Here is a 22,416-nt window from a genome sequence, read left to right on the forward strand (position 1 = left end):
ACATTTAGCATAATTGGACTGGTGCTGGGTTTTGTTTTAGAAGTGCAAACTACATAATTTTTCCTCTACTTCATCTTGAAATGGAGGTGAAATTCATTACAACGATGTCAAATCAAGCCAAATAGGTTCAATGTTACATGTGTAGACCCATGTATATTTATATATCAGTACCTGGATGGCTTTGGTAATTTGTTGATCCATGAATTCTGCTCCCCAGCAGAAAATCCATCTGATCCAGTTATTGACATTAAGATCAAGCTCACTTGATCAATCATCCAAAGCCACCCAGCAGGTCCATTGTTAGATCAAGGTTTTGGAGTGACCTAGTCAAAGTATAGACTTAAATCTAACTGAGATATTGTGACTAATCCTTAAATGGGCTGTCCATGACTGAAAACTCTCCAATGTGACTGATTTAAAGCAATTCTGCAGTGAAATGGGGGACAAAACCATCGCCACCGTGGGCAACAAAACTAGTTTTAAGGTTAAATGTAAAAAGTCTAAAGTCTCTAAATGTGTGATTCTGTGCTTTTTTTGTCTCCTTTTTGTGTCTCTGTTCTGTCTTCTCTAACCCCCAGTGGGTCGAGGCAGATGACCGTTCACACTAAGCCTGGTTCTGGTTCTGGTTCTGCTGGAGGTTTTCCTCCTTGTTAAAAGGGAGTTTTCCTCTCCACTGTCGCTTCATGCATGCTCAGTACGCGGGATTGCTGCAAAGCCATCAACAATGCAGACGACTGTCCACTGTGGCTCTACACTCCTTCAGGAGGAGTGAATGCTGCTTGTCAAGATTTGATGCAAGCTGCTGGTTTTACTTAGACAAGAAACTTTTTGACCAATCTGTGTAATTTGATTGGATTTGACTTCGTTAAGTGCCTTGAGATGACATGTATCATGAATTGGCGCTATATAAATACAATTGAACTGAATTGAATTTAAGTTTGCTGCGTAAAGAAGAAAACAGAGAGCCAAAAGCAAATGGCTGTAATCTGTCTGCCCTTAATTCAAATAACAGTAAAAAGACGCTCCAGGAGGACAGTGAAATAACAATGGAATTTGTTTCTTCCTCGATAAATGCAATAAAGAGATAAATAATGTAATTACTAGACCCAAAAGGCCATCTCTTCTGGCCAAAGCTATTTCACAATGCGCACAAAGATTTGCTTTCTTCTGGCTGACAACACAAAACTACACTCCCCACACGAAACGTTCAGCACCGCGACTCCTAAATAACAAAGAGACTGGCCCGCCTGCAGTCCAGACCTGCTTGCCTCCGAAAACGTCAAAAATTTCACAAAGGAACAAAAACATACGACCACAGAGGCACCAAGCTGTTGAGCATCTAAAATCTCACATCAAAGAAGAATAGAGACTCTGTGGCTGCTTCAGCAGGTCTTTTTGGGGCTGTTTAAAGAGGCTGCCGCTCAGCACAGCAGCAAACATAGTGGAGGCTAAGTCTCTGTTTACTACAATTCTGGTGCCGTTCTAAAGGTGAGGTTGAATTGTGTCAACATCAGGCAGAAATTCAACCCTCTGCTGCCGGCCTGCAACACCTGGAAGCAAACAATGGCGTGGCGGACAAGCTGCAATCCCCACTCCCTTCACTAGGGGGACTCTGCCATCATCTTTGAGGGGTCTGCACAATCCCTGGGAGCCAATCCTCTTGAGCCTTTGTTACATCATGTCAGTGATGGATATACACATGTTTTATTTAATGGGAGCTCCATTCAGAAACTATTCAAACACATTAGATCATTTCAGCTCATTTTACTGTCTGACAGCATGATGAAGAACTTACACTTCGTGGTGTTAAGGCGCCCTAATAGAGTAAACATTAAAAGATGCTAAGTCGGAGAGGTCTGGTTAGATGATTCATTGCAACATAATTCAGTAGTATCTGTGTCATAATGTAAAAGAATTACAGCTTCAACAAACAGCTATGGTTGGTGTTAAAAACAGAGCAGTGTTTAATGATGCCGTCGCAGGTCACTCGTGTGCTTTTACCTTTAAACTCTGCGGTGCTGGGGTTAATGTGCATCCTCTTCTGACACTCTCCGCAGCTCATTAGGAACCGAGTGACCGCCTCTCTGGGCAGGAAGGCATAGGTCTCCGCTATCTGCGTCAGGAGAGCAAGCACAGGAGAAGTGAGGGTTACTACGGCTGTGGGTGAACTGAAACCGCGTTGAGTGAGGGTTTCGGTTTTATGTCGGGTGCACGTGTGAAAGTTGCGTTCAGATTTAGGTGTTATCTCAACATGACACGCGGAGGAATCCTCCCTTCAGGCGGGAGCTGGGGCCCTTAGATGGCCCAATTCCAGCTCCAGTCCTCTACTTATTCCTGGTGTTTTCTCCTGCCTCCTCCTCAGGTGCGCCTCCTTCTCCTCTGTTTGTCTCCATCGCTTTGCCCACCCTCCCCACGTCACCCCCGCTGGCGTTTCCCTGCAAAAACGCGACCTTCACGTGACCATGGAGAAGGCGGTGGGGGTGCCCCACAGTCCCGTTCCTCCTCCATCCCCACCCTCCCTTCATGGCCCCTTGAGGCAGCTGGGAGGGAAAGGCCACCCAGAGGAGCGTGCACCTCCCAGAAGGCCACAGTGACAGTTCCATATTATGCCCTGCCCCAGTAATGCTGCCTCCTCAAAAGGGTACACTCTATGAGACGTGACAGGACCTCTCTACAGGGCAGGAGGATTTTTTTTCCCCCGTTTTAAATCCTGGTGGAGTAGACAGAGACGGGAGGACGGGGTGGGGGGTGGGGGGGGGGGGGACCCTAAACAACCCCAATACAGCATCAGCACCTCTGAGGCTGAAAACAAAGATCTGCTGCTGCACTGGCAGGGCAACACATGCAACCGTAAGCTCACAAGTCACTATTTTCATTACAACAGACTGCCTTTGTACCAGAAATATGGGCAAAAAAAAAAAGCATCACAAGTACTTTGTTTTTCTGGCAACGATAGCTGGTTGTTACCCTGGTAACTCCTGATGTTATAAATGAAACATTATACTCCCATAGCTGGTCTTATTCTCTGCATTAAACGGGAAAAAATATCATACGGTCCAGAGTCGATCCCACGGAGGATTAAAAATGTCACCGCTGGAGAGCTTTTGCGTTGATAATATTTTAACTGGTGGTCTTCCTGCAAAGTTTTGTAACCTGCAACTATCATCAAGGAGCATTTAGATTCCCAAAGAACTCAAAACTCCCTGTGGAGAGAAATGAAAATAATCCTGCAGCTTCTAAACAAGACAAAAAGTTGATGGTTCTTGATGAGGTCAGCATGGCTCAACACTCAGAAGGGCAGTGCCAGGGGGACAGCATGAGCTCTATAAGGAAATATGGCAGCACGCTATGACTGGCAAACGATGCTGATATTAGTATCTGAGTTGTAGCTTCTGGTTCTATGCTGAATTAAAGTTTCAGTGTTATTAACGGGCCTGGACTACATTTGATCATCTATAGGTAGAAATCCAAACTGCTTTGACTGAACAGTGCTAACCTGGATTATCATACAATTAACAGCCTTTCTCTTAGAATATATATATATATATATATATATATATATATATATATATATATATATATATATATATATATATATATATATATATATTAATAAAGATGCAAAGGCTACGTAAAGAAAAATGTTGAATACGTTGCTTGGTTTATCCCTCCAGAACCAGTTTTGATGTGTTTTCGGGGTCTAATCCTGTTCAAACATGAGATTACGCCCATGTTTAGTCATCTAATTGTTGAGCTTCGGTGAAGTGTTGGAAAATTGGAAGATAATTCTTCTTATTCATTATTCTAGCCACTTTGTGCAATGAGTGAGCACAATATGCGGCTAAACAGACCCTCGGCATGATGCTACCACCACCATGTTTGACTGTTGGCAAAGTGATTTCAGGTTTGAAGTCATTACCTTATTGTCATTGTGGCGCAATAGCTCAGTCTTGTCTCACCTAAAAAACTTTCTCTAGAAGACATTTGACTTCTCCATCTAATCAGCAGCAAATTTGATTCAAACTTGGAAGTGTCGATTTTAGGAAGCGAAAATTTGTCCTTGATGATGCCGAACTCATTTCACTGCAGACATTCAAACTAGTTTTCCAATATCCTCCAACTTATGTTAGGCTTGAAGCTTCGTGACTCTTGGGTTCTTCCTGGGCATCCAAAGCATTTTCTTTGTAGCTGATGGATGACGGTTTGGGTCAGACGGCTGATACGTGGAAACAACCTGGTGGTTTAACAGAAAAATATAAGGCATGGTAACATCTAGCTTGTGGGATGCGCCAGCTTCAGCCCAATGGAGGATGTAATGAACTACGATTTTAAAAGTCAGCTCTGTCACTATAAAAACCAACCGCTTTAAATGAACTCCATTATACAAAGAGTGGTCAAATATCCAGCTAGGATTTCACCAAAACCTTGCTGTTTTCTCAGCAACATGCTAGACCACATTCATTAGTGTTAGCGGGGATGTATATACTATATATATGCTTTGTGTTTATAAAATAATTTGCCTGTTGTATGACCGGTCCAACCTGGAACGAGAGGGAATGAGTGTGTTTGATTATGTAGATGTATAGGAGTCGAGAGGCAGTATGTATGGGACAATTTTCATTTTAACATGTTTTTTTTGCGTTTTTTTAAAGCAAAGCAGTCCTCACCGGTCAATTAATTTCATCACTTTATCTCTGGGTTCTGCATCTTCAAATGCATATGAGTCTTTTAAAAAGAGGCTTGATGATGACTACTTTTATTTAGAGGTAGTTGGCAACTGTTTTTGAGTAAATCTTCTAGGTCAGGCAAACAGATGAGAGCTTGCATGCTTTTTGTGCATGGACAGCCACTTATTTTTTTTTCCCGAATGTGATTTTGAATTCTGCACCTGCAGCCAACTGGGGCAGGATGTGCTTGCTGTCCTGTTTTTCCATCAGCAGCAACCGCGGCGCTCATACCAAGGACCGCGGACGGGACAAAAGACAGCAGAACATGAGTCTAAAGAAGGATCGTGATTTGCTGGCTGGCCTTTTTTTTTTTTTTACTCACCGCTTTGTAGGTTTTCTTCTGTCCCGCATGTTTGGGTGCTCGGCCTGGGTCGGCACCCATCTCCACGTGCATGGCATAGATGATGTCAAAGAAGTCCTCCACAACTGCGACGCGCTTCAGGGAGGAGTTGTCCTGGGCCGAATTCCCGTCTGAACACTGCAAACGTGAACAAAAAACCAGAGTTCAGTTTATAGTCAGGGCCCCAGGCCGGTGTAGATCATCCTCCAGGATGTTTAATATGAAGCTACAGATGGAGAATCTTAAAGGCACATGAGTCATAGGTCATGTGGCTGCAGACAGAGAAAAGTGTCCAACCTCCTGCAGAGTTCAGATTCTCGTTTTTTTGTTTTGTTGTTGTTGTTGTTTTTTTCTGGAGTCTCATCCTCGGCTGGGTCTGCAACCATCCCCTCATCTCTGCCATGTTTAAAAATAACAACACTGACACTGCTCGAGACCGGCAGTCCCTCCTACCACCACCTCTGGCAGCCGTCCTGCCTCCCGTGCTGCTGACCCTGTCTCCATAGAAACTGCCGCTGATTTCTCCCGGGCAGGTGTGCCGGGCAGAAGGTCATGTGACACACCGCCAGGACAACAGGCTCCATCCACGGCGCCACATGGGGCTCTCGGCTCCTTCGTTCCTGCGTGTTTTCCCAACTAAAACCACTCTTTGGACCCGTCATCGTCTCCGTGTACGGCCACAGACGACACTTTTCACCCACGTTATTCTACGCGTGTCGACACGCCAAACATGGGGTGTCCCGGCAAGAGTCAAGCTCTTACTTGCTTACAAACCTTAAAACCAAGGATTTCAGATAAAACTGACATTTTCCGGTGATTTCATCAAACTTGGTACACTTCCTCTTTCTTTTCCTAAAGGTACCCCCCCCCCCCCACCACTCGAACATTTCCCCTGCCTTCTCCAAAACTGCTATCCTCTTCCTCCCATCCCTCCTATCCCGTCTCGTTTCCCTTCTTCCTCCACCAGCACCCCCTCCTCCTGTTCTCTCCTCCCTCCTTGCTCCTGCTCTCCCAAGTGCGAGGTAATGATCGTTACCATGACAACTAAAACCAGCTCACAGAGCGGGTTTGTTTTAATCCGGCCCTCCCTCCACCACCACCACCACCACCACCCCGCCCCACCCCTCCGTCCTGTCAGCACGGGCCTCCTTGTAATGATAATAAATGAAATAATAGCGACCCTCCGCCTCTTCATCACAGCTGTAATCTATCGCTCTTGGAGGTATCATCATCTTTTTTCCCCCCTTGTGACATCAGCACCGCAACCGCTGAAGCTGCTGCTGCTGCTGCTGCTGCTGCTCGGGACAATGGTGTCAGGTCCATTCACGCTGGATTTGGATAATCTCATACGACTGTGGGGTGTGCGGTGCAACCACATCCCCACTGCTGCTGCTGCTGCCGCTGCATCCCTCCACTAAATATCCCCACATACACACAGGATATTCAGCTGGGAGCATTTTCTCTGACCTTAATCGATACACAACACGCCAACCCTGGCGGTGGAGTCAGAGCCGGAGACCAGCATCTTCACTGCTTTTGCAATTTTCTTTCATAAACCTGCAGAAAATCATTGTTGGGATTTCTTAGAATATCTTGTTCTTGTCTGGTAAAAAAAAAAAAAAACTATGAGACAGATAATACATTCAGCTGAGTGTGAGAAAATTGATGAATAAGTGCATGAAACCTAGATGATTTTAAGTGGAGCTAAACTTTCCGTGAATTATTAAAAGGCGGTTTATGACGGTTCCTGGACTCCTTGAGGATAATTAAAGGCAATTACAGGGATTCTTTTTTTAAATACTTTTATTTAAAAAAAGATGACCATTCATACTGAGGCCGGTCCTGCTGGAGGTTTTCCTTCCCGTTAATGGGGAGTTTTTCTTTCCGCTGTCGCTCCATGCTTGCTTAGTATGAGGGATTGCTGCAAAGCCATGGACAATGCAGACGACTCTCCCTGTAGCTCTACGCTTCTCCAGGAGTGAATGCTGCTTGTCGGGACTTTGATGCAATCAATTGGTTCCCTTATATATGAAATATTTGACCAATCTGTATAATATGATTGAATTTGACATTGTAAAGTGCCTTGAGATGACATGTTTCATGAATTGGCGGTATACAAATAAAATTTAATTTAATTTAATTTAATTATTTTGTGGAGCAGTGGGAAGAAAAACAAAACTGTTTTTTTTTTCATGGTCACTCTTTGCTGTGGTTTACACTACAGATGCACCGATCCAATCCGATACCGATACCTGGGCTGAACGTATCGGCCAATACCCGATACCGAGCTGATACTATAGTGAAATTAATTAACCGTATACTTTGCCCTGTTTGAGCTGTTGAATTTACCAACTTTATCACCACCCGTCACAATTTTCACGTTGCAGATATTGCATATTGGCATATCAGGTTTGGAAATAAGACAAAGAAATTAGAAAGACGACATTACAAAGAAAGATAAAATGATATTGGAAAAACAAGTTAATAAATAAAAATAGAGCACAAAACAAAACTAAAACTTATTATTTTCTGCTTTCAAAAAAATTAATGAAAAAAATAAACAGAGGCAAGTTTACCAAATTTGACCGAAACATAGAAAATTTGAATAAAGACACAAAACTAAAAAGATGTAGAAAATATTCTTTTAAAAATAAGACAAAGACAAAGAAGGAAAATTAAAAAGCTTAAAAAAACGAATAAAAAAATTTGACAAAAGGTAAAAGAAATCGTTAAAAATAAAGAAGATAAAAGAAATGTAAAAGTAAAAAAAAATGCTACAAAACATTTTTTAAATGAAAAGAAAATTTGAAAATGATTAGGAAATTAGGGGGGAAAAGCCAAAACAGAATTAAGTACGTAATAAGAAAATAAAAATTTGTAAATAATTAGAAAGGTTTAGACAATATTTTAAAATTATGTTGGGAAAAGTTGAACAAAAAAATAAGAAATAAAGTAAATGTTTCGTATTAAAAAGAGGGGGGGGGAACTAAATATTAACAAATCTAAAATAAAACCAAACATGTCTATGGACAGAAAGGCCCTCTCGCATCAATGAGCTCCTGGTTTCCAAACACAAGTGGAGGGGTAACATTCACCTTCAGCTCAGCAGGCTTTCAGCGTGTTTAGTGTGGCGTGTGAGGACCAGGAAGAGCCTGCAGCTGGAACATCTCAGAGGAGGACAGATCCTGAGCAGCATTACAGATATTTAGTCTCCTCAGCAGCACGCCACTTTATGGAGCAAACGACTCACGGTAGCATCCCTAATCACTAACAGCACAGCAAAACTCTGTCCCTCCTTCTTCCTCTTCTGCCTTCCTTCTCTCCAGCTTTCTAATCCCGCAGGACTTTGCTCTCCCCAGCCACTGTACCACCAGCCCCCATCCCCTGCGCCTCCCCCCCCCCCCCCCCACCGTCCCGCAACAAACCGCTCTGTTGCTAGGAGACTGGAGGGGTTGAGTCTGCTGCCCCCACCCCCGCTGGCACTCACACACACACACACACACACACACACACACTGAAGCTGTGAGGGGAGAGACGAGCAGTCCTGCACACACAGGCAGGTCAGGAGGAGGAGGAAGAGGAGTCGGTGGTAGGGGTGGGGAAGGGTGGGCTTCACCGGAAGCAGCTGGGTCACAAAGGCACGAGAAATTGACAGTGTGACGAGCAGAAGATCGGAAACGAAGGGATGAAGCAAACTTTTTTTTTTTTTAAAGTCGAGCTGCAGATAGATGGAGACTTTATTCTCATGAGGGGGGCTGCACAATAAGTAGCTTAACAGGAGAGAGCTGGGTGTGTGTGTTCAGGTGCTTTCTGTGTGTGTTTGCTAGGAGGGGGGGGGGTGGTAAGGATGGCTGTGTCAACAACACTCATGACTCAGATTATCTCACTGCAGATGTGACAACAGGTCACCTCTTAAAGTCCCGTCTTGCACCAGTAAATCTGTCAACTAGCTAATGAACACATAAATGGGTCGAGCCTTGGTTTCTCCTAGATGTGTGCGCAGCGCTGGTTCTTCCATGAACGGTAGACCGGCTCCTGTCCCATCAGCAGCCACCCTTATCCGCCTGAAAATGTGATTTAAAAAATGTTTTAAGAACCTGTAATCAGCAAAGAATAATTAAGTGGACGCTGTGGCCGTGCAGTGTGGTTTTTAATGCTTTTCCCAAATCTGAGGGGGTTCTAATTTAAAAAAAAGGCATGTTCTTTTTTTTTTCTTTTTTTTTGCTTACACAAAAACCGTTTTATAGTTTAAACCAGAAATTATCAAATGTGATTCTTACACCCTATAAAATAATGAGATAGCCTCTAAATCTACCACCAAATAATAATAGAATATATGTCAACAGATACCAATTTCATCATCATAATTCACCAAACATCTACTGCGGGGGTGTCCAAAGTGCATCCCGGGGACCATTTACGGCCCTCGGAAAATATTCGTCTTTCATTAATTACTGTTTTTCTTCCTTTTATTTTCATTTCGCATATGATAGGGCCGCAAACATCCAATGAGTTATTCAAAAGCAGAACGGGCCGCACCAATTTGTTTCTTTTTAAAGAAAGAGCAGCACGTATCCTATTCTTGTTACTTAATAGAAATACACTAAAAACTTTTTTTTGTGAATAAAAAATGAAAATACAAACATGTGCGCTTACATTTGTAATCCACAATGTTTTACAGATCGGTTTTCTACAACAAGAAAATCAGATTATTTGGTTTGTTTTACTGAGATAACGTCTGTTTAGTTTATGGTTGGGCGGGTGAAAATGAAGAAAAATTCACATTAAAACGTTTTTTTACATTTACAGTTTAGAAAATTACTTGACAGTTTTAGCCGACATGGCAAAAAGAGTTTGGATATGATATAATTCTGCTTACAACGTACACATAAGAGGAGGGCCCGCCCATTCTCCAGAGACTGGATATGCAAATCTGCATTGAAAACTCATTTGTTGGGCTTGTGGCCGCCCTCGGGCCATGGCGCCCTGGGGACGGAGCCATACTGACCATTATCAAAGACAGCCACTGTGTGTGTGTTACCTGTGCCGTGGGCAGTACAGTGCAAAATAAAGGTTTTTTATGACTGAAAGCAGGGATGAAAGAGCCCATCAGTGTGCACCGTTTCGTGTACATATAGTCTCTCTCCTTTACTTTACACCATCATGCTCTGCACTCTGCTTCAGTTCATAAAGCTCTGTCATTAAATCCACATTAGGTGCACTGAGCTTGACCTCTCTGTCCCAACGTAAGGGTGTGTGAGTGTCTTTCTGCAGCTTCCACGATGTGGAGCATTTGATGGACTGTGTGACATCCCCAGTATCCCACTGGCCCCTGCAGACTGGCTCTGTTTATGTTCCAGTCCCTGACTTAAAAAAAAAAAAAAAAAAACACAGCACGTAAATGACTCTCCTCATACATCATCACGTCCCAGAGTCCACCTCGGCATTTTCAGGCCATCATTACTCTGTCCCAGTTCGTTAAACGCTGGCCTCGCAAGAGGTATTAAAAATGACAGTGGGGAGATTATTGTCGTCTTAAAGGCTGCGGGTGTGTGAGCGCGCGTGCGCGTGGCAGCACAACTCAAGACTATCTCCCACACAGGGGGGGAGGCCCCCGGGCCAGTTAAAAATGGTGTTAATTTCTCCTCCTATGGGAAAGCAAAGAACGGTCTCTCCATGGCAACAGAGAGAGCGCTGAAGGGAGGAAACACAGAGCAAGCGATCAGCGACCCCCCTTATCTCTGTAAGCACACACACACACACACACACACACACATGCAGTGTATAGATTTCATCACGCACCTACAGTAACTCCGAGTTTACGGGCGACATGACGGAAAGAAATAAACTTTTCTGATCCATCTGAGCAGAGTCCCTGCCCTCAGACTGATGCATCTCCACCTCTAAGTGCTCCAGCGAGGGGAACCACCGCTCATCCGCCACACTGCACATGTTCAGGGAAAGTCTCCTGGAATATACGTCCCTGTTACACGCCCTGGTCTAAACCCTTAGAAAAATCATTTTCAAACTTTTTCCACCTCTACTTTCACATAAGTTCTGTACTGAAAACTGGAAGAAGAAAAAAATAAGTTAGCGTAAAAATAAACCTCCATTGTCTAAACCTTACAGGGTCAAAGTGGAGGTGGTGACTGGGTGAGAGGCAGGGCATAATTGAGACCCAATAGGAGTAGTCCCTAAATTTACACACCTTTGAACTAAAACTTTGTTGAAACACCTTTTAATTCACTTTCAACGTTCAGCCTTCTCAAACGTACACCCCCGATCAGTTAAAGTGAGTCTTATTACCTGAAAAAGTGTGGTTGTCCTAGGTTTTTATGCACATTCCCATCCTAGTTTGCAGGGATCTTACAGAGGAACAAAATAATCTCAAGACGTCAGTCAGGAGACGGGTAAAAGAAAAATCTGCAGTAACAATTTAGATGGAAGCTTGTCTGGGAGCTTCAAGCACTGATTGAGTTTTACATTGACAAAAACTAGCTGTATTCTCCCTATGCCTTGACTAAGAGTTACGAGACTAAAGCCTCCCTATGAAAACCTCCAGGTTTGGCTAAAATCTATAAAAAAAAAGTTGTGGGAGAATGGGGCAGGATCTGAAAAACATCAAACTTTTTAGGCCACATTTCCCAAAGATATGTTTGGCGCAGCAGTAGAATAACGCGGTACCAGCAGTGAAACAGAGTGTTGGCAGCATGATCCTCTGGGTTTACTGTTCTTTAGGTGGAGCTGAGGTTTTCCAAATGTCCGTTATATTGACCCTCGGGTCTCTGACGGCCAGCTGAAGATGAAGAGAGATTTAATTACACACAGAATCAATCGAAGAATGAAGACAATGAAAGTTTTGGGATGGCTGCACGGTGGTGCCGTTTTTAGCACTGTTGCCTTGCAGCAAGAAATTCCTGTGGCCTCTCTGAAAGGAGTTTGTGTGTTCGTCCCGTGGATGCAGAGCTTCTATCCGGGTACTCCAGCTTCTTTCTATAGTTGAAGAACATGTTTGTAAGATTAACTTTTCATTCTAACATGCTCTAAGTGTGTGCTTGAATTGTTTTGTCTCATTTTGCCCCGGGCCGAACTGGTGACCATTCCATGTTGTACACCAACTCTCACCTGATGACTGCTGGAGATGGGCATTACATCCCCCACCACCCCCAAATAGGACTGCAGACAAAAAAAATGTCCTCATAATCTGATCGATTCAGAGAGCTTCCGCCTGCTAATATGGGCAAATATAAGATCCAGGTTGAGGATAAAGCTCCTTCCAGAGAAGACTGAATGATGAAGTTTCACTTTCAGGTCAAGCACCCTGTTGCAACCTGCTTTTGTATTTTTAAGTTTTCCTCCAGCCAAATTTGTTTGTGTTTCTGCTGAATGGCGCAAAATATATTACATTAAAAAAAATACAAAATTATTTCCATTGTCTCAAATGTTTAGGCCTCATAAGCCTTGGATTTTAACAAGGTGTGAACCCTTTTGACAACCACGGTATGGAGCATTGTGCCGTTTGAACCTATGAAGGTGGAACCCATGTGTTGCTCCTAATCAGCCCCGCCAGAGCAAAAGAAACAATAAAGCATAAAAAATGCAGGACAAAAGAATTAGAGATCTGCCATGCAAAAACGGCATTAATGCAAATGCTGCTGAATAATAGGGCCAGTATTCTTTTGACTCCACGGCCCTTCCACAAAAGCCGGGCTCTCAGGGGAAATTCGGACTAATTAATCAGATAATAATGACGATGTTCCTCATCCCATCTGACGTGAGGGAACATCGTTTAGGTGCCTAATTTCCAGGACAAAGATTGAGAACCGCCATTCGTGATTTCTAAACGAGGAGGGGACATCCCAAGACAAACCTTTGTTTTTGTAAGAGGACGCTATTTTGAATCCAGCACTTGTAAAACCTCTTTTTGTGCCATTGCTGAATGATTTGTTTCTTTAATTGTTAGTTGTTAATTAAAGGACAATTTATTTTTAAATAAAATATCAGTAAAAGACTCAGCTGGACTCATATTGAACCATTAAGTAAACAAAAATATGTTTAATTACCTGAAGATAGGAAATCTTTACATTTAACAGCAAATAAATAGAGAATTAGCCACATAGCTAGCCAAAATAGCTTCTAGCTAGCTTTACTTAGTTAGCTACCTCAAATCAGTGAAACTATTCAGTCATTTCACTGAATAAATAATGGCATACAACAAAAAGGGACAATGTTTCTCTGGGATCTTCCACTGATTAGTGATATAGGACATTTACTGGTGCCAAAGTATAAGTCCTATTATCAAGGTACCAGATAAAGAGCTGGAATTACCACGTTTTTCTTTGGCTGTATGGCTCATGAGGGTCTCACAACAGTGCCCCTCCCCCGCCTGTTGCTGTGCACTGCCAGTGAGCTGGTTGAAAAAAGGCTGGTCCAGTTTTCTGATTGTCTCTGTTGTGGAAACAATTACAGCTGAAAAAACATGTAAATAGTCCTGATGTAGAAACTAAAGTACGACCACCTACAGATGAACCAATTGGTCAACTAGAGATCTGAATCGTGCAAGTTTTTCTTGATCAGCAGGTCAAATAATGAAAAATCTGCTTTTTTTCTGTTTGTTAAATGCATCAAAACCAAGAGCACATCATATTTTTGGTCAATAAACACAGTAACGAACAGCAAAGCACACATTGACCTATTAACCTAAATTGGGATAATATTGTAATTTGTTCATATTTCTGTTCTTTGTATCAAAATGATAAAAAAATACATAATATTGTTTTTTAATAATTGCATGTAATGTGCAATGTTGAAAATCTTGTTTACAATTTTTGTGTAAATGTTATATTACCAAAGTAACATGGCAACCCAAGCATGCCATCATGTGTAGATCACTGGGAAAAAATATATGGAAAACACAATAAATAAATGTTAAGCACATGTTGTTATAGCAATAATGTAAAGTGCTAAATTATGGTTTTGCTTTTGATACATTTGTACCATTTGTCTGATGACAGCAGTGCATTGAGATGGGGTAAAAGGTCTAATTCAGGACCCTGTTCCTGCAGCAACTCTAGGACCGATCCTGGACAGATTGTAGAAACAATCTTAGCTACCCTCGCTATCCTTTGCAGGACACATCTGACTTCAATGCCTCAGCAAAACTGTTCATTCACAAAAGTCCACACTTTCCGATCAAAATTACAAATTTTATTCAATATTTTGTATAAAAATTTTAGACATTTGAGTACAAACTAGCAACTTTGAAGCTGCTTGAAAAGCAAATGTGTCTTATTAACTGTTCCACAAATACTGAAACAACACAAAGATGAAACTGATTTTTGGACTTTGTAAAAAGACCACTGTTTTTGTTTTTGGCTTCTGGGCCAACTAGGTTTGACTGTATTTAATTATGAACACATCTCAAACTTTTAACCTATGATGTGTATTATCCTACACTGCATGCAGATCCTTTAAAGCACAGTTTGCAAACGTTGGTAAATTAGTTAAAATGGCAGTTTAAGGCTTTGCTCCAGTTTAAGGAACACAGCGACAGTCCAACCTGAAACTAAAGTTGAACGTAGACAGATGGGGACCTTTTTTCTTTATTTTGAATAAGCGTGCATTCAGCTAGTAAGTTAAAAACTAAAATACTGATGGGTAAAATGTTAATGGAATGTGGCGAATTAAAGATAAAGCATGTCTGTTTACCATAAATCAGTGTAAAGCTATTACAGTTATTAAACAGTAGTTGATGTTTGTCCTTTAGAAAAAAGAAGGAGGTGGAGGAGTATGGAAAATTTAAACAAATATTCTTTTTCCATACTTATCCAGACCTGGGAAATTGTAAAACTATGCTCCAGACTTTTTCAAACTGCATAGGAACTCTGTGTAAGGTTATTTGTGGGTCAAAAAAGAGAAACATTGGATCAATAAAAGTGCTTCCAGCTTGTAAGTTAACTGATCAACACATCTATCTGCCACGATCAGCTCCGGGCTGGTCGTTAAATAAATGCATCTGTTGAGCTAACCAAACATATTGGACATTTTTCCGTGCGTCAGCTGAGCAGCTGTCGGTCATTCCGGCTTCAGGCCCGACGGTATAGGACGCGTGTCTTTATGTGAAGAAATGAGAAACATTTTACAGATTTCAGTTGGCATGGCAACAGAAAGCAACAGGAAAATGCACATGGCGTTTTAAGTGTTTCCTTTGAAATTGGCTGCACTTGGTGAAAGGCTCGTGCTCACGGTGTGCGTACACTTCTGTAGCGCATCTCTGTGTCTGTCTCTGGTCCCCTCCTCCTCTGTAGCATCCTCTAATCAGGACATAATGAGAGCTAAACGAGGTTGCATCTCCACACCGAGGGCCGCGTTGCTTCTCTGAGCAGCGGAGGATGGAGACGGACGGAAAACACAGAGAGAGAGAAAGGAGATATTTCTGCGTCCGGCTTGAAGCGAGGCAGCCAGCAACGAGACTACGCTGCTGCGCCCCGGCCTTCTGTCCCGCCGCACACTGAAGTCGCCCTTGTGTGCTTCAGCGACACACAGAAGAGACCCTCTCTGTCTTCACATCAGCCAGGATCCATCCCTACCCCCACCCGGGCCTCCTGTCATTTAGCCCCGTGCCTGCCCCCATACAGAAACTTGGCACACCCTGGAAGCAGCTGCAGCGGGGCTTCCAGTGCTCGAGCAGAGAGCAGAGAGACGCCCCCGGCCCTGCAGCCCTGCGAGCAGCCACCGACCGCTGCGTCTGTGTGTGTGTGCGTCTGTCTGCACGTGTATGTCACTTCTCCACTGGCCCAGGACAGCCTATTTATAACAGCCACAAACAGAAGCCGAAGCAGGAATCATGTTTTCTGATGCACTAACATGCAAGTAAATTGGTTGATTTGTGGCCTCTGAGTCATCATTAGGAGCAGCTTGTGTTGGCTGATATTTTGTTTGTTGTTTAAATTTCCCAAGTGGAGCTGAGTCAGGGGGAGGCTTCCCCCCGATGCCTTATGATATTAGCTGCAAAACATGTGTGCTCCTCTCAGTAAACAGCAGAATACGTTTTATTTTGGGAGGACTGAGCCTTTCTCAGCCGGCTTTTGTTTAACCCAGCCTCAGATAATTCTCCTCTGCTGTTCTCAAACAGGCCTGCAAGGGGACACCGACATTAATCTTCAAGCTACACCTTTTGACTTTTAGCAGACTTAGTAATTAACTCTATTCGTTCCAAACTTAACCTCACCTTGAGTACTTATTTTGGTTCTTTGTTGTTGTTTTTTTGCACATTTCGTCTTGATTTCTGTACATTTTGTATCATTTTGTTTACTATTGTTTATTATTATTATTGTTTTTTATTAATCAACTTGTACACCAAGCCTTTAAGTCTAACCATAGAAACTAAAATCGTAGATTTTAGTTTCATTTTACTTTTATACCTTTCTTTTTAGTAATTATGGCCACAGTTTTAATACTTTTATCAGGATTTGATGACTTCCATGTCGATACCAGTTTCTGGCTTTATTTGCGGTCTAACAGGGCCTGGTTTCAATTGTTGATTCTTTTTCTTAGGAAAAACTAGAACACAAGATTTTCCCAGTTTATGCACATTCCTGGTGAAAACAGTCATGTTTATTGTGAGCAGATCTTCCAATGCGTGAGGAACAACTTTGTCACATTTTCTCTTGTTAAAACCACATAGTTCGGTGTAGCGTTTGGAAATTTTCTCACAGGCCTTTTAAAGGACACAGCAAATATGTTGAGGAACTGGTCAGATGAAACCAAAAAAGATCATATTATTCCCACAGTGGTGGTCATGTCATGCTGTGCGGGATGCTGTGCTTCAACAAAAGCAGGGAAGCTGGTCAGGGGTGATGTGAAGACGAATGGAGCTGGATACAGGGCAATGTTGAAAAAAATGGTAGAGGTAAAAAAAAAAAGAAAAAAAAAAGACTGGGTGGAGGTTGTATAAGTCATATGACAATGGCCCTGAACATACAGCCTGAGCTGTAGTGTGAAGTGTAGCTTGCATTTACATTTACCCCCTTTACTCTGATACCTATAAATAAAATCCAGTACAACTGGCTTCAAAGCAAATGGGTCAGGGATACTTTTATGGAGAAGCTCAGTTCAGAGTTAGGTTATAAAACAATATCCCAAGCTCTGGCCATCAGGAGAGCAAACAATCAGAGGAAGAGGCAAAGAGGCCAATGGTAACGCTGGAGGAGCTGCAAAGATTCACCAGAATCTGTCAACGGGACAACTGTGAGGCCTATATGCTACAAATCTGCCCTGAACGGCTGGATACCCGAGCCACACAAAGTTCAACATAGGGATGGGCGATTTGAGCTTGAAAGTTCATCAAAATGTGTTGTGCTATTTATTGTGATAAAGATAAAATAAAGGAGCAAAACAAGTATTTTAAAATCTAGTCTTTTTTGGCAACAGACTATGTGCAGTCAAAGTGTTACTGCTGAGAAACAACAACAAAAAAGAAAGAAAAGAACAAGACGAGAGCAATTTACTCAATATTAAGGAAGCTGCGTCAGGAACCCAGTTACACAGAGAGGTGCAATTATATTAATAAACACCGCACAATAACTAAATTTAATCATATTTTTAGAGATTGTGATATCTATTGATCCTCTAAAGAAACCACCAGTGGAGAGAAATTGTAAAAGTAACAATTCCAGCAGTACTATTAATTTCACAGCCCAATAATAAAAGACAACAAAAATAATGACAGGGGAGACCAAAACTGAACTTTTTTGACCTATATGACAAATGATGTGTGTGGAGGAAAACTAACACAGCATCACCCTGAACGCGCCAACCCCATGATGGCACACGGTGGTGGCAGCATCATGCTATGGGAACATGGAAGCTGGCCAGAGTTAACGGGAATATGAATGGAGCGAAATACAGAGCAATGCTGAGAAAAGAAACCTGTTAGACGCAGCAAATGGCATGATTCAAAACATACAAAGAGAGCTACAAAGCAGTGGTTTAGAGAAATTCATATGCTTGAGTTAAAGACGGGCCAAAGCCAAGAGCAAATATGACTGGGCTGGAGCTAATTTGTAAAAAAAAAAATAATAATTCAAAACAAAAAATAATATGTAAAACGGGCAAAATGTTGAGTCTACTAGTATAGGCATGATACTAATTTGAATTCTGGGGTGCATCCAACAGAATGTCATACTTTTAAAAAAAAACGCTACTATGGTAGCTGTTTATTTTACTTAACAACTCCAGTAGTTTGTGCTGGTCTGTTACTGTAAATCCCAATAGAATCTGCCGTAGTTTCTGGTTTTAACGCAACAAATTGTGGAAAACCTCAGTTGGCTTGAATACTTTTGAAAGTCGCTCTAAATTACCTTGAGTTGCCCTTGCTCTGCATAAAAAAATGTCTTATACATAAAAATCAGAGTGGCCGATCTGAAAGACGCAGTCCCGTTGTTTCTATTTGGCAGGATTTTACATGAAAAAGAATAAGCAAAGAGCCACCTAAAAAAAAAAAAAGAAAAAAAAAAGAAAAGCTAATCAACAACACATTTCAGGCACCATCTGCACCTGCACACCTGCCCACAGGGAAACATAATATCCTGCAGAGATTAGAGGAGTTTTGAGAAGGCAGTTGGCCCAAATCTCAGTCGTCCATTCACACAGGTAAAACACCTGTGGAGAGATCAGCGCCGCTGAGCTCAAATCAAACGGCTCAGTGTCTAATCCAGGCCAATATCTGGTCCAGTTTGTTAACACAAAATGCACTGCAGTGCCCTCAGGTCCACAGAGGCTCAGTCCCAGCAGAGCGGGTTGTGGTGGACGAGGATGGATGGATGGATGGATGGATGGATGGATGGATGGATGGATGGATGGATGGATGGATGGATGGATGGATGGATGGATGGATGGATGGATGGATGGATGGATGGAGGGGCTTATCCCCGCAGCCGCTTGTTTAAAATGGTGGTTGTCTATTGGATGGCACAGTAGCCCCCCCAAACAGACTGAGCTGCTGGGCCCCTGGCTGACAGTTCATCAAGAACATGTTTATCTTTCTTGTGATTTAACCCTTTACGCGCCGCGCAGCCGCACAGCGGGACGGATGTGACCCGACATAAACATCATCACCACCTATAACGAAGTCTGAGCACCAACTGTGGGCGTGGGTCGCTCTCAGTCCCGAGCAGAGCCTTTTGTTCCCCTCCTTCACGTGGCCACCAATTTACGCACAGCCAAAATACAATTTAAAAAAAAAAAAGAAACCTCCAATAAGAGCATGGTTCCATTTTCATAGCGTTCCCTTCGTGAGATTAGTCTCGTCCGGGCTGTTTATGATGTCGGAATGTAACCCAGATAATAAAATGCGGCAGAGGCAGGCTATCCTGGGCTGCACACAGGTGTTGCCAGAGCAACGAGTTGCCAGCGAGCCGAGCTGAGCCGAGCCGAGCCGCATCCTGCCCAGGACAATGAGGAGCAGGGTGACAACACGGCACAGCACAGCCCGCCTCGCTGCACCACCATAGTCTCTAAAAACGTCTCATGTGTGGCAGTTTTAAATCACGTCCTCGCTCTTAAAGACGGAGACGAGTTGTGGCACCAAAGCGCGGACTCCGGGTTCGGATGGGACAGTATGGGGGGGGGGGGGGGGGGGGGGGGGTTGTTGCGCGCGTCATCTGATGAATCCCAGACATTTAAACCCGCGGAGCCCCGCAGCACAGACCACGGCCCGACTCCACAAAGTGGCGTTAACAGCCTGCACAGACAGAGTACACCCTGACGGACCAGACCAGACCAGACCAGACCCGACCCGACCCACCGACATGCCTCTGCATCCACGTGCGCGCGCACCACGCCGGGATGCACGAAACACGAACAGCAGCATAAACAAATTTTATTTATTCATTAAATAATCAATTTAATCTCCCCCCCTTCTGCAGCCTGCAGCTGACAGGACTTCAACCTCACTGGCGCTGATGATGGCCTACCTTTTTTTTTTTTTTTTTTTTTTTTTTTTTGCAATTGCCATCGCCAGGAGGCACCGGCGTTGCTATGGCAGCAGGGGATGAGAGTGTGCGGGGCTGTTCTGGTTGGGATACGGACAAAGTGGCGATTCATCTGGACCACAAAAGCATCACAAGTTGTCATTTTATTCTCCTGTCGTGTGCGTGGGCGCAGCCCGGATCATGACAACTACTTACAGCGGGACAGCTCGTGACACGCACGCACGCACGCACACACACACACACGCATGCAAACACGCACACGCACACAGTTTACCGTTGACTTGACCGGGACGTATAGGACGGGCTTCCCGGGCGCTCCCTTCTTGTTGTGCTCTCCCAGAACGTTGGTGCCGACCTGAAAGCCCTTGGACTTCACCCAGAATTTGAATTTGGCGTTGATGTGGCTGTTGTCCATGTACACCCCGTCCGGCTCGTCGTTCTGCAACAGTGTCTGCATGATTTTGTTGTATTTTCGTCGGGTGACGGTCTTTGTCTTGCCGGAGTCCCCGTAAGTTCGGAGACACCAGTCCTGAAATTCTCGGAACATCTCAGCCTCCAGCACGACCGGACTCCGGCTCCTCTTGGGCGCATCCACGCACGCCTTTTTCGTTGCCATCGCTCCCCTCTCTCTCCCCTCTCTCTATCTCTTTCTCTCTCTCCTCTCTCTGTCTGAGCCCGTTCAGGCAGCCCAGGCTAATAAAGAGCTGACTTCTTCTTGCTTTTATACCTCCTCCTTCCACCCGCTGTCCCGAGTCCAGGAGCCTCCCCTCGGGTTCTGGGACGCTTCTCCTCCCCTCCGGTTGGCTTCCTGGTGAAAAGTGACCCGGAGAGCGGAACACCTGTTTGCAGAGGAGCCGAGCTGTCCCGAACCGCAGCGGTGAAAAATGTCACTTCCTCATTTCATCCACTGAGGAGCAGAGAGAGAAGAGAAGGGGGGCTGTCCTACACGCTGAGCGGGTATCTCCCACCTGTGCGTAAAAAGGCTCCACACACACAAGGGTGGGCTGTGAAAGGGGTGGGGGGGGGGGGGGGGGGAGACCACAGTCCTCGCTAAACAACAAAGAACAGAGACAAAAGCGCGGAAACAACCGTCGCTCTCAGTTCCTATCGACCTACTTTCTAACAGCCAACACTATTTTCGGATGCGCTCAAGCCTCAGAAAAGCGCCAAAGATGCTCACGCCGTTGCTCCTGTGGGCTCCAGGCTGCAGCCACGTATCCGACCAACATGCGCCACCCGGGACCGTCTCTGCTCCTCACACCTGTTTGAATGGGATCTGCGCTGCGCTGATGGCCGATCCCCACCACACGCAGGAAAGCACACGCAGACCTTCACTATTGGCTAATTTGCAGGAAAGGCTGCGCTGTGCAGTCGCCGAGTAAAATGTCCGATTTAGAGACGGGCAAGTGATGGTGGTGGTGTGGGGAGGGGGGGGGGGCTGCAGAATGTATCCGGTTAAAAAAGACTCGTTTCTGATGGTAGCAGCTCTTCAGATGCAGACATTAGATGAAAGTGTCGCTTGGGTCATGATACAAAAAGAGAAAACGCTCACACCGCTTAAACTTTTTCACATTCTGAACAATTACAACCATAAACTTTAACGTATTTCCACGTGTTTTTGATGTGATAGGCTGGCACACACTAAAAAAAATTAGCAGTTTTATTTTTATGTTTTCATTGTATATTCATGGAGATCGTCTGTGAACATCAGCTTTCAAGTGCAAGGTTCTCAGTTGGATTCAGGTCTGGATTTTGACTGGGCAGATATATGTTTGATCTAAATCCTTCCAGTATAACTGACTGAACATTTACGTTGTCCTGCTGGAAGGTGAGCCTCCTCTCCAGTCTCAAGTCTTTGCAGCCGCTAACAGACTTTATTGCCTTGTGTTTGGCTCTATCCATCCTTCTGTATCAACTCTGCCCAGCTTTCCTGTCCCTAAACTGTCCTGCAGCATGAATCTGCCACCTACACGTCCCACCTTCGTTTGAGAAAGATTTAAAAAAACACACACACCATTTTCCATTCATTCCTCACTTATATACATTTGTGTGTTGGTCTGTCACATAAAACCCCTGTGAGTGAGGTTGACATGCGACAAGAGGTGAAATTCTTACTTCTTTAGGGTACTGCGTGGGACGGTTGTCGTTAAGCCGAATCCTCGTTTGCACGCCAATAAACAAGCTGGGGACGATAAAAGAAATAAATAAAAACCATTCTTAAGAACATTTATGTGTCGTGAATGATCACCTGTGGAGCTTGTGTCCCAGTAAGAAAGACGAACTGCATTTAAAAAACACAGAGCCAGCCGTGTGTGTTCTCTGGTACTTTCGCGCGTTAAAGGCTACAACAGCCCGC

The 22,416-nt window shown here is 43.8% G+C and overlaps 1 protein-coding gene across 1 annotated transcript in view; it reads right to left on the minus strand.

Moving 5' to 3' along the window:
• The window catches only part of nol4la (nucleolar protein 4-like a), a 35,747-nt gene extending 14,359 nt beyond the window's left edge, over positions 1–21,388 (minus strand). The window contains exons 1-3 of the mRNA XM_012875462.3: positions 20,335–21,388; positions 5,050–5,205; positions 2,002–2,113 (exon numbers count right to left, since the gene is read on the minus strand). Coding sequence (XP_012730916.1) covers positions 2,002–2,113; positions 5,050–5,205; positions 20,335–20,676 — 610 coding nt within the window. The 5' untranslated portion in view covers positions 20,677–21,388. The remainder of the gene's footprint in view (positions 1–2,001; positions 2,114–5,049; positions 5,206–20,334) is intronic.
• Between the last annotated feature and the right edge of the window lie 1,028 nt (positions 21,389–22,416).

Source organism: Fundulus heteroclitus, chromosome 1 (assembly GCF_011125445.2).
Source record: "Fundulus heteroclitus isolate FHET01 chromosome 1, MU-UCD_Fhet_4.1, whole genome shotgun sequence".
NCBI classification, from domain to species: domain Eukaryota; kingdom Metazoa; phylum Chordata; class Actinopteri; order Cyprinodontiformes; family Fundulidae; genus Fundulus; species Fundulus heteroclitus.